At 39.7% G+C, this 18,496-nt stretch overlaps 1 protein-coding gene across 15 annotated transcripts in view; it reads right to left on the bottom strand.

The window, feature by feature from the left end:
* LPP (LIM domain containing preferred translocation partner in lipoma) overlaps window positions 1-18,496 on the bottom strand; it is a 735,767-nt gene that overhangs the window by 42,692 nt on the left and 674,579 nt on the right. Inside the window, exon 11 of one of the 15 annotated variants that reach the window (XM_031662910.1) lies at window positions 12,718-13,153. The exons of the other annotated variants lie outside the window; for them this stretch is intronic. Within the exon in view, the coding sequence (XP_031518770.1) occupies window positions 13,148-13,153 (6 nt within the window). The 3' untranslated portion in view covers window positions 12,718-13,147. Of the gene's footprint in view, window positions 1-12,717; window positions 13,154-18,496 lie in introns of those variants that run through there. 15 annotated transcript variants of the gene reach the window in all.

The following is an 18,496-nucleotide window of genomic DNA, read 5'->3' as shown; positions in this document are numbered from 1 at the left end:
TCTCCAAAGCCTTCCCTGAATAGTCCTTCTCAGGGAGAACTAATTAGTCCTTCTTTCTTCACCCATATAACTTTTGCAGGTATATTCCTGTGTTGATACATTCATTATACTGGCGTTCTGGTTTCTTTCACATTCTTGTCCACCATGTAATTTTGAGTTCTTTGAGATGGGACCAACACTGACTGATTTTTTTTTTTTTTTTTTTTTTGAGAGAGAGTCTCGCATATTTTGAGTTCTTTGAGATGGGACCAACACTTTGACTGATCTTTTTGGGCAGAGTCTTGCTCTGTGGCCAGGCCTGGAGTGCAGTGGCAGGATCTTCAGCTCACTGCAAACTCTGCTACTCCAGTTAAGCAAAATTCTCTCGCGTCAGCCTCCCGATAGCTGGGACTACAGAAGCCATACCTCGCCTGGCTAGTCTTTTGTATTTTTATTGAGGCAGGCCCGTTTCGCATGACCAGCCAGGATGGTCTCGATCCTGACCTGTTGATCCACCACGTCTCAGCCTCCCAAGTGCTGGGATTGCTGGCTTGAGCCACAGCTTGACCCCGGCTGATCTTTTTGCATCCCCAAGCTAATTTACAGTGTCTGTACAAACAGTACATGTGCAATAAGTGTTCACTGACTAATGACTGAACTAATAAAAGCACAAATGCAAAGAATTGATTTTTTTGAGATTAATAGTGTGAATCCTTATCTGGTTTAGGAGAGACTGGACATCATAGGGGAAAGCAAGCTTAGAAGACAAAGAGAAAGCCTAGAAATTTGGAGTAATTATTAGTGTTTTCCTTATCTGAACTAAGAAACTATAATAACCCCTTTGTAGTCATGTAGCATCTTTCTCAGATAAGCTTTCGGTCTAGGACAGATATGATCTCCTTCAGCTTGTTTGTGAATCAACTTGTCCCAAGGTCACAGAGTCATTCTCTGGCAGAAACAACAGACCTAAGACCTCCCAATTCCCATGTCAGTGCTCTGAGTTCCAGTGCATGCTGACTCCATTAATAGTGTTCTCCTTGTCAAGGGTACACAGCATATATACCAGAGGAGATTTATGAAAGAAACTTGCTGTGAGACCTGTTTAGATATGCTTCACACTCACTCACGTTCAATCAAGGAGAACAGATCACAGACAATCTAAATAGTGACCTGAAAAGAGACCCAGTCTAAAATTCTAGATAAATAATGTGTCTCTTGCAAGTAAAAATGCACTTTGCAGTGTGGATATTATTGTAACTCAGTAATCCTCCCTCAAGCCCACTGAACTTTTCATCCCTCTCAAGCTTTCTGTCCAGCCCCCATAACCCCATCTTTTAGTGACAGAGGCATAAATGCTCTGAGGTTTCCAGCTCTGGGGCTGTCTGAGCCTTGACCGCAGAATCTCAAGACACATCTCCCCACGCAGAGGTAATTTATCTGCAATGCAGTACAGAGTGTGGTCACTTAATGAGCATTCTGATTATGGCCTTCTAGGTCCTTCTTTGGAAAATGGCATGCACCAGGCCTTTAAAATATGATTCCTGAATTCAACCTCAATTTGGTAACAAATTTTGGAGCTTCTAAAATGAAGTGTGAACTGTATTTTCACACTCACAAGGCCTCAGACCTTTCACACTTCATTTTGGAAGTTTCAAACTTGTACTTCAGTAAGGATTAAAGGAACTAATTTTGATGTTCTAATGAGAAGTAGCAGAAATGACAACTCCTAGTGAAGATGTAATTGCATTGGCAATTTCATGGGTTCATATTTTATGTGCCATGAATGTTATATGTATTATCTAAGATCCTCAATGCAACCTTGAAAAACTGGCATTATTATTCCCGGTTTACAGATAAAAAGACTAAGGCTAAGAAAGCTTAAGTGATTTTCCCAAAGTCCAGGCAATGTAGCCAGGCCAATATTAAAAATTTAGCATTTCTAATTCTGTAAGTCCAATCTCCTTCCATTCTGCTATACTGCAAAGAATATGTCCAAAGAGATGGACAATAAAAATGGTAGATACTTCTCAAATTCACTTTTACTTAGAGATAGAATTTTGAATTTTTCACTAATATATGAATAAATACACGAACCTCTCAATTCCCTTGGAATCACTACATTATTGACTTAACACAAGTTAGAAAAATATCTTCCTTTACTGTTCATATCCTTCTGGTATATTTTCATGCCATGGACAGATACTCTTTTGTAAAATGAAGCAAAGTTTGTATTGAAAATGAAAAATTTATAGAAAGCATTTCCCAAAGGGAGAGAAGTTACGTTTCAAAGGCCTTTTCTCTATGTATTGAAAGAGGAGGAGAGGAAGTATTAAATAAGTTGAGTCCTAAAGTAAAACAGACATTGCCACATGAATAATATTAACCCAGGACTGGCTGAAACACAGGCAGAGCAGCACTTTCACTATCTCTGCCTAAACTCAGATTATACAATGTCTACTACAAATCAGAAAGAAAAAAAATAAGTCAACAGTTTAGAAGGTACCATCAAAAATAATGACTAAGCATGGGAGAGAGACAGAAAGAACAAATGCATAATGTAGTTTTGAAGTATGATAAAAAGCATAATAAAGTATGCCATCCATAATCAGCTTTGCAAATTAACAGTATTCTAAGAACTTGAAAAATAGATGAAATTTTAAGACCCAACACTTTTTAGGGAAATCTTGTAGCAAGCTCTTTAGACAACACTTCTTCTCCAGGCTCCAAGTCTAGAAAGCAAAGTGTAGAGTGTGAGAGAGGAAGAGGGACCAGAAATATTCTCTCAAGTAATCCAGTGCTTTGGATATTTCCTCACAGAAATGCAAAAGAGAGGGATTGCAGGAGCAACTGAAAAAGATGAGGTGCCCAGAGGAGGGATTTTTAAGGGACTGTAGGATGTCAGAGATGAAAAAGGGACTCTTCAGTCCAAACCAAACATTTTACTGATGAAGAAACTAAGTCCTGGTGATAAAGTGGCCAGTTACACTGTCAAGCCAGGGCAGAGCTGCCATTTGAACTCGAGTCTCCTAACTTTCAGGCCAGGGCCCTTCCCACTTCACATGACAGGAGTGGAAACAATGCAGGAGTAAATGGCTACTGTGAGAAGCAAAGGTCCATTCCTAATAGTCCAGGCTGCTGTCAGGGCCCCTCATGGCAAATACCCTGAGGCCCTTAGAACTGATAGAAGATGGATTTGAGTCAAATATTCAGTTCATGTATTCCCGTGTTTTTCCCTTAAAAAAGGAAAAATGGGTAAATTAATTATGGTATATTTGTGGCATACTAAACAACAAAAAGATAAAGACTGCTAATACAACAACATGGATGAATCTCAGAAAACTGCACATTAAATGAAAGAATCCAGATACAAAAAATAAATATGGTGTGATTCTTATCTGATTTAAAAGAACATATAGAAATAATTTCTGGTGATAGATGCCAACAAGTCATTGCCTCTGAGGGTGGCAGATGGGATATGAATAGAAAGAGAAAGAAGGGAACTCAAGGGAACTTTCTTAGATAATATGTACAATTAATTGCCAAATCTCCTAAAACTGACGACTCATGATCTGAGTATCTCATTGCATGTAAATTAGGTCTCAGTGAAAAATGAGAAAAATGCAAGATGAAAACAAATGATATTCAAAGTGATATTATGAATAAATATATTGTTATATGAATATATAAAATACAGCCAGGCTTGGTGGCTCAAGCCTGTAATCCCAGCACTTTGGGAGGCCGAGACGGGCGGATCACGAGGTCAGGCGATGGAGACCATCCTGGCTAACACGGTGAAACCCCGTCTCTACTAAAAATACAAAAAACTAGACAGGCGAGGTGGCGGGTGCCTGTGGTCCCAGCTACTCGGGAGGCTGAGGCAGGAGAATGGCGTGAACCCGGGAGGCGGAGCTTGCAGTGAGCTGAGATCGCGCCACCGCACTTCAGCCTGGGCGATAGAGCGAGACTCCGTCTCAAAAAATAAATAAAATAAAATAAAATAGAAATAAATATAAAATAAATAAATAAAAATAGGAAAAACATTAATTCTATAGCTCATTTGACAAAGATGAATGTTCTTTGGATTGGGCAAAGATTTCTTCAGTAACACCCCACAAACACAGGCAACCAAAGCAAACATGGATAACTGGGATCCCATCAAGTTAATCTTCTGCACAGCAAAGGAAACAAAGTGAAGAGAAAAACCAGTGAAAGGGAAATATATTTACAAACTATCCATTTGACAAGGGATTAATAACCAGAATATATAAGGAGTTCAAACAACTCTATAGGAAAAAAAAAATCTAAGAATCTGATGTAAAATTGGACAAAAAATATGAATAGACATTTCTCAAAAGAAGACATTTCTCAAAAGAGTGGCAAATAGGCATATGAAAAGGTGCTCAACATCATTGCTCATCAGAGATATGCAAATTAAAACTACAATCAGATACCATTTCGCCTCAGTTAAAATGGCTTTTATCCAAAAGACAGATGATAGCAAATGCTGTCTCCTGGAATAAACAAATGAGGATGTGGAGGAAAGGGAACCCTTGTACACTGGCGGTGGGAATGTAAATTAGCATAACTACTATGGAGAACAGTTTGGAGGTGCCTCAAAAAACTGAAAATAGAGCTTCCATATAATCCAGCAATCTCTCTGCTAGGAATATACACGAAAGAAAGGAAATTAGTATATCCAAAAGATATGTACAATCCCATGTTGCAGCACTGTTCACAATAGCCAGGATTTAGAAGCAACCTAAATGTCCATCAAGAGATGAATGGATAAAGACAATGTGGTACATATACACAATGGAGTACTATTCAACCAGAAAACATCAATGAGATGCTGTCACCGGCAGCAACATGGATGGAATTGGAGGTCAGTTTGTTAAGTGAAATAAGCCTGGCACAGGAAGACAAACTTCGCACGTTCTCATTTATTTGTGGGAGCTAAATTTAAAACAATTGAATTCATGGAGATAGAGCATAGAATAATAGTTACCAGAGGTTGGCAAGGGTAGTGGGAGGGCTGGGGGAGGGAAGTGGGGATAGTTAGTGGGCATAATAAATTAGAAAGAATAAAAAAGATCTAGTATTTGAAGTACAACAAGGTGACTATGGTCATTAATAATTTAATCGTACATTTAAAAATAACTAAAAGAGTATAATTGGATTGTTTATGACACAAAGGATAAATGCTTGAGAAGGTGGATATCTCATTTACCTTGATGTGATTATTATGCACTGCATGCCTGTATCAAAATATCTCATGTACTCCACAAATATATACATCTATCATGTACCCCAATTTTTTTTAATTAAAAAAAAACAAAAACAGATAAATGTCCTAGCTAGGAAAAGGTTTAACTCTCTAAGTGCAAAAAAACAAATACTTTTGCATATATATATATACATATATATATAATTTTAGAGATGGAAGGCAGGGGTAGTGACTCATACCTCCCAACACTTTGGGAGGCTGAGGCAGGAGAATGACTTGAGACTGGGAGTTTGAGACCAGCCTAGGCAAGACCCTATCTCTTCTAAAAATTTAAAAAGTTAGCCAGGCATGGTGGCATGTGCTTATTGTCTCAGCTACCTCAGGAGGCTGAGGGGGAGGGTCACTTGAGCCCAGGAGCTTGAGGCTGCAGTGAGCTCTGCTCATGCCACTGCAATTTGCCCTGGGCAACAGAGCAAGACTCTGTCTCAAACCAAACCAAACTAAAACAACAACAAAAAACAAACACAAAGAAAAAACCAAACAAAAAGACATTATTAGAAAAGGTATATCTATTTTTATTCCACTTTAAATAACTCCTATTCACAACTTATTCTTTTTAAATAATTAGATTTGCAGTTCTTTCAATCATTTTCTTCTTCTTATTATTATACTTTAAGTTCTGGTATATATGTGCAGAACCTGCAGGTTTGTTACATAGGTATACACGTGCCGTGGTGGTTTGCTGCACCCATCAACCTGTCATCTACATTAGGTATTTCTCCTAATGCTATCCATCCCTTAGCATCCCAGCCCCCAACAGGCCCTGGTGTGTGATGTTCCCCTCCCTTTAGCCCCTTTGTCCACGTGTTCTCATTATTCAACTCCTACTTATGAGTGAGAACATGCAGTATTTGGTTTTCTGTTCCTGTGTTAGTTTGCTGAGAATGATGGTTCCCTGCCTCATCCATGTCCCTGCAAAGGACATGAACTCATCCTTTTTTATGGCTGCATAGTATTCCATGGTGTATATGTGCCACATTTTCTTTATCACAGTATATCATTGATGGGCATTTGGGTTGGTACCAAGTCTTTGCTATTGTGAACAATGCTGTAATAAACATATGTGTGCAGGTGTCTACTATATAGTAGACTTAAATGTAAGACCTTAAACCATAAAAACCCTAGAAGAAAACCTAGGCAATACCATTCCAGACATAGGCATGGGCGAAGACTTCATGACTAAAACACCAAGAGCAACGGCAACAAAAGCCAAAATTGACAAATGGGATATAATTAAACCAATGAGCTTCTGCACAGCAAAAGAAACTATCATCAGAGTGAACAGGCAACCTACAGAATGGAAGAAAATCATTCTACTATAAAGTAGAATGATTTACAATCCTTTGGGTATATACACAGTAATGGGATTGCTAGGTCAAATGGTATTTCTGGTTCTAGATCCTTGAGGAATCACCACACTGTCTTCCACAATGGTTGAACTAATTTGCACTCCCACCAACAGTGTAAAAGCATTCCTATTTCTCCACATCCTCTCCAGCATCTGTTGTTTCCTGATTTTTTTTTATGATCGCCATTCTAGCTGGCGTGAGATGGTATCTCATTGTGGTTTTGATTTGCATTTCTCTGACGACCAGTGATGATGAGCTTTTTTTTATATGTTTCTTGGCTGCATAAATGTCTTCTTTTGAGAAGTGTGTCTTCATATCCTTCACCCACTTTTTGATGGGTTTTTTTTTTTCTTGGAAATTTAAGTTCCTTGTAGATTCTAAATATTAGCCCTTTGTCAGATGGACAGATTGTAAAAATTTTCTCCCATTCTGTAGGTTGCCTGTTCACTCTGATGATAGTTTCTTTTGCTGTGCAGAAGCTCATTGGTTTAATTATATCCCATTTGTCAATTTTGGCTTTTGTTGCCATTGCTCTTGGTGTTTTAGTTATGAAGTCTTTGCCCATGCCTATATCTGGAATGGTATTGCCTAGGTTTTCTTCTAGGGTTTTTATGGTTTAAGGTCTTACATTTAAGTCTTTAATCCATCTTGAGTTAATTTTTGTATAAGGTGTAAAGAAAGGGTCCAGTTTTCAGTTTTCGGCATATGGCTAGCCAGTTTTCCCAACAACATTTATTAAATAGGGAATCCTTTCCTGAAACATTGCTTGCTTTTGTTAGGTTTGTCAAAGATTAGATGGTTGTAGATGTGTAGCATTATATCTGAGGCCTCTGTTCTGTTCCATTGCTCTATATATCTGTTTTGGTACCTGTACCACGCTGTTTTGGTTATTGTAGCCTTGTAGTATAGTTTGAAGTCAGGTAGTGTTAGGCCTCCATCTTTGTTCTTTTTTTGCTTAGGATTGTCTTGGCTATATGGGTTCTTTTAAAGTAGTTTTTTTCAAATTCTGTGAAGAATGTCAATGGTAGCTTGATGGGTACAGCATTGAATCTATAAATTACTTTGGGCAGTATGGCCATTTTCACGATATTGATTCTTCCTATGCACGAGCATGGAATGTTTTTCCATTTGTTTGTGTCCTCTATTATTTCCTTGAGCAGTGGTTTGTAGTTCTCCTAGAAGAGGTCCTTCACATCCCTGTAAGACCTGCTCCTGAATGACTACTGGGTAAATAATGAAATTAAGGCAGAAATAAATAAGTTATTTGAAACCAATAAGAACAAAGACACAATATACCAGAATCTCTGGGACTCAGCTAAAGCAGTGTTTAGAGGGAAATTCATAGCACTAAATGCCCACAGGAGAAAGTGGGAAAGATCTAAAATCGACACCCTAACATCTCAATTAAAAGAACTAGAGAAGCAAAAGCAAAAAAATTCAAAAGCTACCAGAAGACAAGAAATAACTAAAATTAGAGCAGAACTGAAGGAGATAGAGACACGAAAAACACTTCAAAAAATCAATGAACCCAGGAGCTGGTTTTTTGAAACATTAACAAAATAGATAGCCTGCTAGCCAGGTTAATAAAAAAGAAAAGATAAAAAATCAAATAAACACAATAAAAAAAAAGTAAAGGGGATATCACCGCTGATCCCACAGAAATAAAAATTACTATCAGAGAATACTATAACTACTTCTATGGAAATAAACTAGAAAATCTAGAAGAAATGGATAAATTCCTGGACACATACACCCTCCCAAGACTAAACCAGGAAGAAGTCAAATCCCTGAATAGACCAATAACAAGTTCTGAAATTGAGGCAGTAATTAATAGCCTACCAACCAAAAACAGCCCAGGACCAGATGGATTCACAGCCAAATTCTACCAGAGGTACAAAGAGGAGCTGGTACCATTCCTTCTGAAACTATTCCAAACAATAGAAAAAGAGGGACTCCCTAACTCGTTTTAAGAGGCCAGCATCATCCTGATACCAAAACCTGGCAGAGACACAACAAAAAAGATAATTTCTTGCCAATATCCCTGATATTGAACATCCATGTGAAAATCCTCAATAAAATACTGGCAAACCAAATCCAGCAGCACATCAAAAAGCTTATCCGCCACAATCAAGTTGGCTTCATCCCTGAGATGCATAGGCTGGTTCAACATACACAAATCAATAAACGTAATCCAGCACATAAACAGAACCAATGACAAAAACCACATGATTATCTCAACAGATGCAGAAAAGGCCTTTGATAAAATTCAACATCCTTCATGCTAATAACTCTCAATAAACTGCTTATTAATAGAATGTATCTCAAAATAATAAGAGCTATTTATGACAAACCCACAGCCAATATCACACTGAATGGCGAAAGCTGGAAGCATTCCCTTTGAAAACCGGCATAAGACAAGGATGCCCTCTCTCACCACTCCTATTCAACATAGTATTGGAAGTTCTGGCCAGTGCAATCAGGCAAGAGAAAGAAATAAAGGATATTCAAATAGGAAGAGAGGCTGTCAAATTGTCTCTGTTTGCAGATGACCTGATTGTCTATTTAGGAAACCCCATCGTCTCAGTCCAAAATCTCCTTAAGCTGCTTCAGCAAAGTCTCAGGGTACAAAATCAATGTGCAAAAATCACAAGCATTCCTATACATCAATAATAGACAAAAAGAGAGACAAATCATGAGTAAATTCCCATTCACAATCGCTACAAAGAGAATAAAACACCTAGGAACACAACTCAATCAATTACTTACATAGAGAAGTTTAAAGAACAACTTCAGAGGAGGACAGAATATTTTAAGTCATCTGTTTCAAGCAAATAACCTGGTAGTTAAGAAAACAAATCCAGGGCCAGGCGCGGTGGCTCATGCCTGTAATCACAGCACTTTGGGAGGCCAAGGCTGGCAGATCACAAAGTCAAGAGATCGAGACCATCCTGGTCAACATGGTGAAACCCCGTCTCTACTAAAAATACAAAATTTAGCTGGGTGTGCTGGTGCACATCTGTAATCCCAGCTATTTGGGAGGCTGAGGCAGGAGAATTGCTTGAACCTGGGAGGCAGAGGTTGCAGTGAGCGGAGATCGTGCCACTCTGTCTCAAAAAAAAAAAAGAAAATAAAACAAATTCAGAAAGGGCAGGTGACCTACTAGAAGAGGCAGGAGTAGAATTTAGTGTCTTAAGTTGTCAGGATGAGCTCTTTTCACTGTACCACACTGTCCCATAGCATTGAGCGATGTCTTAAACCCAGCCCACCTTCAGACATCCACCTTCCTAAAGCACTATGTCCAAAACTACAAATTATAGAGATTGTTTTTCTAAGGGGTCTTCCATGTGGCTGATGAAAAGACTTCACAAGGACTCATGAACATGCTATCAATAGGCTGGTCTTAATGAGGGACTTACAGTTAACTGCAGCCCTGGTGCTCTCCTAATTCTCCTGCCACGGCCAGGGACAGTCTGATGATCCACATAGCACACAGTACCTCCTGCACTGGGACCCGGGAGGAAGAAAAGAGAGTTCCAAACAGAGCAGCATTTTCCCAAGTGTTTTGGATGCCTGCCACATCAGATGGCTCTACCTTTAATGTAAAATGAATTCCAGCTTGCTCTGGAGGCCAAAGGGTGCCAGAAATAAGGCTGGAGATGGAAAAGAATGTTGCTGGATTTCCGAACAGGCTAGTACTGGCATATGTAATTTCACATGATGGGCAAACCACTTCACTGGTAGTTTTCTCATGTGTAAGAGAAGGATAATAATGTCCCTTTGATGGCTTGGGGCCAGGAGTTCAAAACCAGGCTGGGCAATACAGTGAGACCCCATCTATATAAAATTAAAAAAAAAAATAGGTGAGGTGGCACATACCTGTGTTCCCAGTTACTTGAGAGGCTGAGGTGGAAGGATCACTTGAGCCCAGGATGTTGAGGCTGCAGTGATCTGGGACTGCACCACTGCACTCCAGGAAACAGAGCAAGACTCTGTCTAAATAAATAAATGAAGCCCTTGTGTGTGGTTGAGAGAGCTAAACAATATGGCAGAAGCCAAAGGCCAGCCCTCTACAAATGCGTAAGATTCACCATTACAAAGGATGGTGTAATGCCTTCCCTTATCCTGGGGAATGTCAGTATGGCTTCCTTTTGCATTTTCAGTATCTAGTCTCTAGGTCTAAGAGGAGGACGTGGTTGTATGTAGGTAAAACACAGCTTCCAGTGACCCCCAGTTCTCTGTTGAATTCCCAGATACTGGTTTCTAAATGGAACAAGGATACAACAAAGATCTGAACATATTACTCCCTGACCTCATCAATAGCTGGAAAAAGAAAGAAAGAAATCTCGGGTTTCTTGGAATAGGAAAGAATAGGAAAAAGAGGACTGAAAAAAAACAAAACAAAAACAAAACTATCTCCTTCTAGTGATAAACTGTGGTGTCCCCTTAGTATTCAAGGAGGTAAGACTGGAATACTACCATTTACCCCAAATTAACTGGATTGATACATTTTTATACCGTATATGTAAAGCAGCAATTTATAATTTATTATTTGTGGATAATAAAACTAAAGTTTAAAAAGTTAAGCAACTTACTTTTTTTTCTTTTTTGAGACAGAGTCTCGTTCTGTCGCCAGGTTGGAGTGCAGTGGTGCGATCTCGGCTCACTGCAACCTCCGACTCCCTGGTTCAAGGGATTCTCCGCCCTCAGCCTCCGGAGTAGCTGAGATTACAGGTGCCCGCCACCATGCCCAGCTAATTTTTGTATTTTTTTAAATAGAGATGGGGTTTAACCACGTTGGCCAGGATAGTCTCGATCTCCTGACCTCGTAATCTGCCCGCCTCAGCCTCCCAAAGTGAAGCAACTTACTCTTAATGGGCTATGTAAGATTTAAGTAGTGAGACTGGTTTTTTTACTCAGGCCTGTCTGACTCAATCCAATGGTCCATCCCTGTGCCTTATCACCTTGCTGTTTACTCAAATGAATAACCCTTTTAACAGATGTGTAAGCTCAGTCTTGCAATGATTACATTTACTGCTCGTTCTACAAGTGATGAGCAAAATGTTTGCTGAAGCCTTGGGGGCTCTAACTATAGAATAAACATCAGTTATCCTTGTTGACATCATAATGGAGCTGTGGGCCTTGAAATCTAACCTGGAGTAACCATTGGCCCTTGCAGTAAGATTCCAGAGATTTAGATAAGACTCTATTAAAGCACCAATAAAATGTTTCCCTGTTTATATGCTACAACGTAGGACAGTTTCAGAGTTAAAAGCAGCTTTGCGTAATTCAAATGCCTTTCCCTACTTGTAGGTGCAGTCAGAGCTCTCTCTTTCCCAGAGAATGTTAGGTAAAAGAAGAAATACTGTTTGGTGATTTTCATGAGGTGGTTAAGAAGTGTGAAAGATATCACTGCAAATTGTGACTCCTATACCCTGACTTCAACTTCTTATTTTATTTTATTTTTTTTTTTGAGACGAAGTCTTGCTCTGTCGCCCAGGCTGGAGTGCAGTGGCCGGATCTCGGCTCACTGCAAGCTCTGCCTCCCAGGTTCACGCCATTCTCCTGCCTCAGCCTCCCGAGTAGCTGGGACTACAGGCGCCCGCCACCTCGCCCGGCTATTTTTTTGTATTTTTTAGTAGAGACGGGGTTTCACCATGTTAGCCAGAATGGTCTCGATCTCCTGACCTTGTGATCCACCCGTCTTGGCCTCCCAAAGTGCTGGGATTACAGGCTTGAGCCACCGTGCCCGGCCAACTTCTTATTTTTTTAAAATTTTAAAAATTTTACTTTTGAGATACACATGCAGAACGTACAGGTTTGCTACATAGGTATACATGTGCCATGCTGGTTTGCTCCACCCATCAACCCGTCATCTAGGTTTTAAGACCTAAATGCGTTAGGTATTTGTCATAATGCTCTCCTTTCCCTTGTACCCCACCCACACGACAGGCCCTGGTATGTGATGTTCCCCTCCCTGTGTCCATGTGTTCTCATTGTTCAACTCTCACTTATGAGTGAGAACATGTGGTGTTTGGTTTTCTGTTCCTGTGTTAGTTTGCTGAGGATGATGGCTTCTAGCTTCATCCATGTCCATGCAAAGGACATGAACTCATCCCTTTTTATGGCTGCATAGTATTCCATGGTATATATGTGCCACATTTTTTTTTAATCCAACCCTGACTTCAACTTCTAAAGTCTTATAAGAAATTATGTTTCAACTTTTCAAATGAGGAATGAAAATCAGAGTATGAAATGGAGCTGCACCTATCCTAAAGCTGTACATTCTCAGGGAGTAAAGTTTTTTCTAGACTATTTTGAGATAGAGCAGACAGTGAAGAACCAGGAGCTGGATGAGCCATGCCTTTTTATAAGACTCTGATTATGTCAAATGTTTAGGACACCAAAGCCTTTGGGGAAACAACATGGGTTTAGGAGTTTCGAAAGGTACATATGAATCTCCCCATCATTTAGAAGCTAACATTCGTGACAAAGTCCCTTATCCTCCTAGAATCTTTTTTCATCTGTAAAATGTAGATCATATCTGAAAAACAGTAATAAAGTAATAGAATAATAAAGTAAAAAAGGAACATTTATTGTAATAACAGAAAGTTTGATATTATTAGCAATAATGCAATGTTAAAATAATGAAGTACTTTGTAAGCCATGAAATGCTAAACAAATATTAGCCAGAATTTGAGGAAGTTATTAATTGGAAGCTACCCAACCAAACAAGACTAGGGAAAGGAACCACTAGAGATAGCCTTTTTAATAATACGAGTTTGCATATGTGGAGTTTGCATAGAGCAATCTATGGCCCAAAGCTGTTTCACGTTTTCCCACACTAGACAGAGAGACGAGGTTTCTAGGGCTCCTGAATTGCCTAAAGTTAGAAAGAACACACTGCCAGGATTCAGACCCAGATCTTATAAAACCAAAGCAAGGGCTCTCTCATTTCATTACCATTCTGCCTCCCTTTCTTGCATCCTGGGCAATGACCCCTTTATAGTTCTTAATGCATCCTTGTTAAGTTTGCTTTTCTCAAAGTAATGACGATATTTAAAATAATCTCAAAGGTGGAAAAGATTCTGGAAAGCAAGGTTCAGGCTTTAAAAAAGCAAATAATGGCTTTAATATTTAGTCACTGATCATGGAACTTGAAATAGGGGCAATTTCAAGATTTATATGAAAAGATATAAACAAGGTTGGCAGAATAGACTGAATTTCTTAGTTGCTGATGAGGGTGACTATTGTTCTCCCATCCTCTGACCAAATGCAAACCCAATTTAGCTGTGAACACAAAGGACAGAGGTTGGGCCTGATAGTAGGAATACCAAAACTATAAATTAAGCAGGAAGCCCAGATGATGACGATGACGATGATGATGATTATTATTTTGAAATGGAGTCTCATCTGTCATCCAGGATGGAGTCCAGTGGTGCAATCTTGACTCACTGCAACTTCTGCCTCTCAGGTTCAAGCGATTCTCCTGCCTCAGCCTCCCCATTAGCTGGGATTATAGGCACCTGCCACCACACCTGGCTAATTTTTGTATTTTTAGTACAGGCAGGTTTCCCCATATTGGCCACGCTGGTCTCGATCTCCTGACCTTGTGATCTGCCCGCCTCGGCCTCCCAAGGTGCTGGGAAGCCCAGATTTCTTCTCTGGCTCTTCTTTATCCCTAGAACCAGTCAGTCTAGGAGCAGTCACAAAACAGAGTAATGCTACATATTTATGAAAAACAACATTGTGAATATACACACAATATCTTGATGAAGGCACAATATTTTAATTCATTCACTGACAATAAATGAGGCAAATATGTCAGCTTGCTCATCTGTAAGTGATAAGGATTTAGATAGGTCCTCTAAAAGCCCGTGTAGTTCTGACAGTTTAGAATTTCATGCCACATGAACACAAAGTTAGTCAACCAAGCATGCCCATGAAACCCAGGAACCAAGTCTTACAAACTCAGCCTTATTTGTGGGAAGATATTGAAAATATTTACTCTGTAATTGGAAATATTTTCATTTCTATGTATTTGGACTCTACTGAAAAGAACACAAAACATTTATGGAGTATTAAAAAGTGATAAGAAATATGTACCAATTAAATGTCTTATAAAAACCTAGGTGGTGCCTCTAATAGAATTAAGCAGCTCATGGAATCAAACTGAAAAATTCATCCATGCATTCATTCATGCATTGAGCCTCTATTGTGTGCAAAGCATAATGAAAAGCCCTGCAGGGACAGAGTGAAGAATCTGACCACGGATGCCACTCTCGTCAAGTTGTTCACACAGAAACAATAAGAGGGAACTCCACACAGGATTGGAAAGTTGACAAAGCTGAAAAGTCATGGAATGCCAAATGTTTATTATATAAGGCTAGGGCAAATACAACAGCCCCCAAACCTGCATCAATTATTGTTATAGAAATATGAACACACAGGAATATCTCATGTTTGCCCACCTCCAAGCCTACAGACTAAAGAGAACAATCTTTTATTTTATGCTTAAAAAGACAACATCAAAGAGTTTAAGGCTCAAGATGTGGAGAAGCCATAGCTCACACAGAGGAATAAAAACAGTGGGCTGGCAGTAGATACATTTTTCATAACTGTCTTCTTCTTTAAAGAAAATGAAAGTAAACATATCCTGCAGTTTTGAAAAACCAAACATGACCCTACAATTCTGGACAGAAACAACATATAAAATTTATCTGAAATAAAAGGCAAAAATTGGCCACAAATGCATTTGTTCTAAATCCTGGCTGACGGGTTTTCACAAGATGTATAATAAAGCCCTTGGTTTCTCATCAAAAATACGAACAAGTACCCAGGAACAAGACGCACATCTGAGACAATTATTATGGTTTCCCTTCAAATGAAATACTGTTTCTTTACATATAAAGACTGGGCAGAAGTCTTGTCCTTGATTGAGGAATGGCTACCTTATTTATGGACAGCTTCCCTGTTAGGTAAGAACGGGCACAGCCTCTCTGCCCATTCATAATTCCACTGATATCAAGGAAGAGACTTGTCGCAATGTAGGGGTGTTCCTTTCTTGTTGCCACTATTGATGGCCACTGGCTGCTGCTCTGTGGCAGTCCTAACATGGTCTTGCCCTATTTCTCACTTGGCTCATAGCTTATTCTTCTTCTTCTTCTTTTTTTTTTTTTTTGTTTGGAGATGGAGCCTTGCTCTGTCACCTAGGCTGGAGTACAATGGCGCAATTTTGGCTCACTGCAATCTCCCCCTCCTGAGTTCAAGACATTCTCCTGCCTCTGCCTCCCGACTAGCTGGGATTACAGGCATCTGCCACCATGCCAGGCTGATTTTTGTATTTATAGTAGAGACAGGTTTCACCATATTGGCTAGGGTAGTCTAGAACTCCTGACCTCAAGTGATCTGCCCCCCTCGGCCTCCAAAATGGTAGGATTACAGGAGTGAGCCATCGCGCCTGGCTATAGCTTATTCTTTAATAGTGTTAGTAACCTGTGAATAATTATTTTATCTAACACTGGATTAAATTTGCCTTCTTGTGGGTTAATTGAAGGATGCAAATAATTGGTATATGGGTCTGTTATCAAATGAGAACAGGCAGGAAGGAAAATACACTGCTAGGTAGAAGTTACTTCTGCCACAAGCTCTTCCCAGGACATTCAGAGGCAGTTCCTCTCTCAGAGATCAGTTGGCTCATCTATAAAATGGAAGGTGAAGATGAATTTTGTCATGCTCTATGAACCGTAAAACTCATTCATCTCCAAACCATCGGACATAATTCATCTGTAAATTGGCAGTTGCTGACATGGATTTTCACTGATTACCCAAATCCTCTACGTGGTGTCCCACATGCTATGGCAAGATCTAGGATTGCGTTATTTGGTCCACGAGCCATGGAACCTAAGAACATTAATTCATTTCGGAAATAAAGAGTTAAGGAAGGCTGGCTTCCTGCAAGGCCTTGTGCTAGGCACTGAGGTTGTACTGAACAAGACAAAAAGGTTCTCTGTATTGCAGGAACTCACCACCTGATGGCGGAAACTGAGGAACTGAATAGATAAATTAAAATTTTCACTGGTGTGTTGTGGTTAGTTGGTGAAAAGGATCAAAGATGAGAAAGCAGGCAACTTCCTTGGTGGGGAAGGCTGGTAGCACCACATCTGAACCACTGCAATAGTCACCCAGTGGAACCTCGGGGAACCAGACTCAGAGAGTTCACACTAGCATTCAAATTAGCACTGGACCTCAGGCCTAGATTGGAAAACCAAAACCGAGATCAAACAAAACATACCAAAAAAACCCCAAAAAGAAACAAACAAAAATCCTCAAATGGTAAATACTAAGTTTGATGAAAACAAAGATACAAATTGCAGCACCAATAGCACATTTCTCTATGTTCCCACCACTTGATATCAAAGCAGCATGTATCATCATGCTGGCAGGAGGATAGAGTGTGCACAGAGAAAGGTCAACATTCAGACCAAACGTGAAGGAAACTTAGTAGGACCAAGTATAAGAGCCTATAGAGGCGGCCGGCTGACTGAAAATTTCCTAATCTAAGTGTTTAAAAGGAAAGGTTTGTGGAGGATTTTGGTTTTAATAATGGGATCTTGGTTTTGTTCTTCCCGAAGTAGGCCAAATAAACTTACAATACAATAGGGATACTTTAATAGTAATGTGAACAGTGTAATATAAACAGATATATAAAACACATCCTGAAAAATACATGTATGAAAACATATTTATTTCTTCCAAATGAGGAGGATCAAAACATATAAATAGTTTATGTTAAAAGAATGAACAGTCCTAGCTGGGACATCCTTGAATGGATAGATTCAACATCCTCATCATTGCTCAGGCTCTTGGGGATTAATTTAATTCTTGGTGGTTCGTGGTTGCAGGAAAACTCTAAAGAAAATAAAAGAATTTGAGGCTGACTGAGAGTGCAAAGTGGCTGGATTTGTAAGTGAAGACATTTTGCTTAGTGAAATCTTTCATCAGATACACTGCCAAGGCTCTAACAGCCCTTCAAGAAGAGAGAAGCATGTCCAAACCAGTTTTGCCTGCAGACAGAGGGATGCTAATTGCTTTACTCAGATTCTCTTAAATCTTCTTGCATGCAGAAGCATAAAAATAGCCAAGCTGTATACACCGCCTCTAGGATCCAACGCTCCACCTGCAGAAAGGAATTCAAGTTTCAACTCTGTCTCACTGGCATAGGTTTGCTTTGGTGCCTAATTAGCAATTAAGTTTGATGACAACATAACTGGCTCTAGGGGCTTCTTGTTCCTACCAAATAAAACAAAAAACAAATTCCTGAAGTAAGACCTGAAATGTACCACTGGGAATTCAGAATCAGTGATGCAATTCCTAACTGGGACTGGTCTCCTCTTTATCTCTGCATCAGCAGTTTCCCTGGAGAGCCTGTCTCCCTCAGTGTGGACCAGCTTTGACAAATCTTTACTGACAAATGACTATTATTTTAATAATCATCATCATTTGCAATCATTTGCTGACTTACAGCCAACAAACACTGTCATAGATGCTGTCTTCCTTGATCGTCACAACTCTGTGAGGCAAGCATGCAGAGCAGGGCTCATTAAGTTATTTAACTGGGTGAAAGTTTGCACTGATGCCAAGTGGTAAAGCTGGGAGCAAACGATCCAGTGCTATCGACTTGCCACATGCATTTCCCTCCAGTCCTTTCATCATGAAGGAGGCAGACTTGCCATTGTTAGAATGGCACCGGGATGATTCAGGACCAAGAGAACCAGGAACCCCTCACCAGCCTACCTGGAAATCCCTGGCATGTCCTAGGCTCCCCCTGAAGATTGCAGGTGAACTTGACAACATTCAAGCCTGAGTAATACACAAATGGCTGCCC

Source organism: Papio anubis, chromosome 2, assembly GCF_008728515.1.
Source record: "Papio anubis isolate 15944 chromosome 2, Panubis1.0, whole genome shotgun sequence".
Taxonomy (NCBI): Eukaryota; Metazoa; Chordata; class Mammalia; order Primates; family Cercopithecidae; genus Papio; species Papio anubis.
Note: the sequence above shows the minus strand (reverse complement) of the source record. Positions and strands in the feature narration are given on the sequence as shown.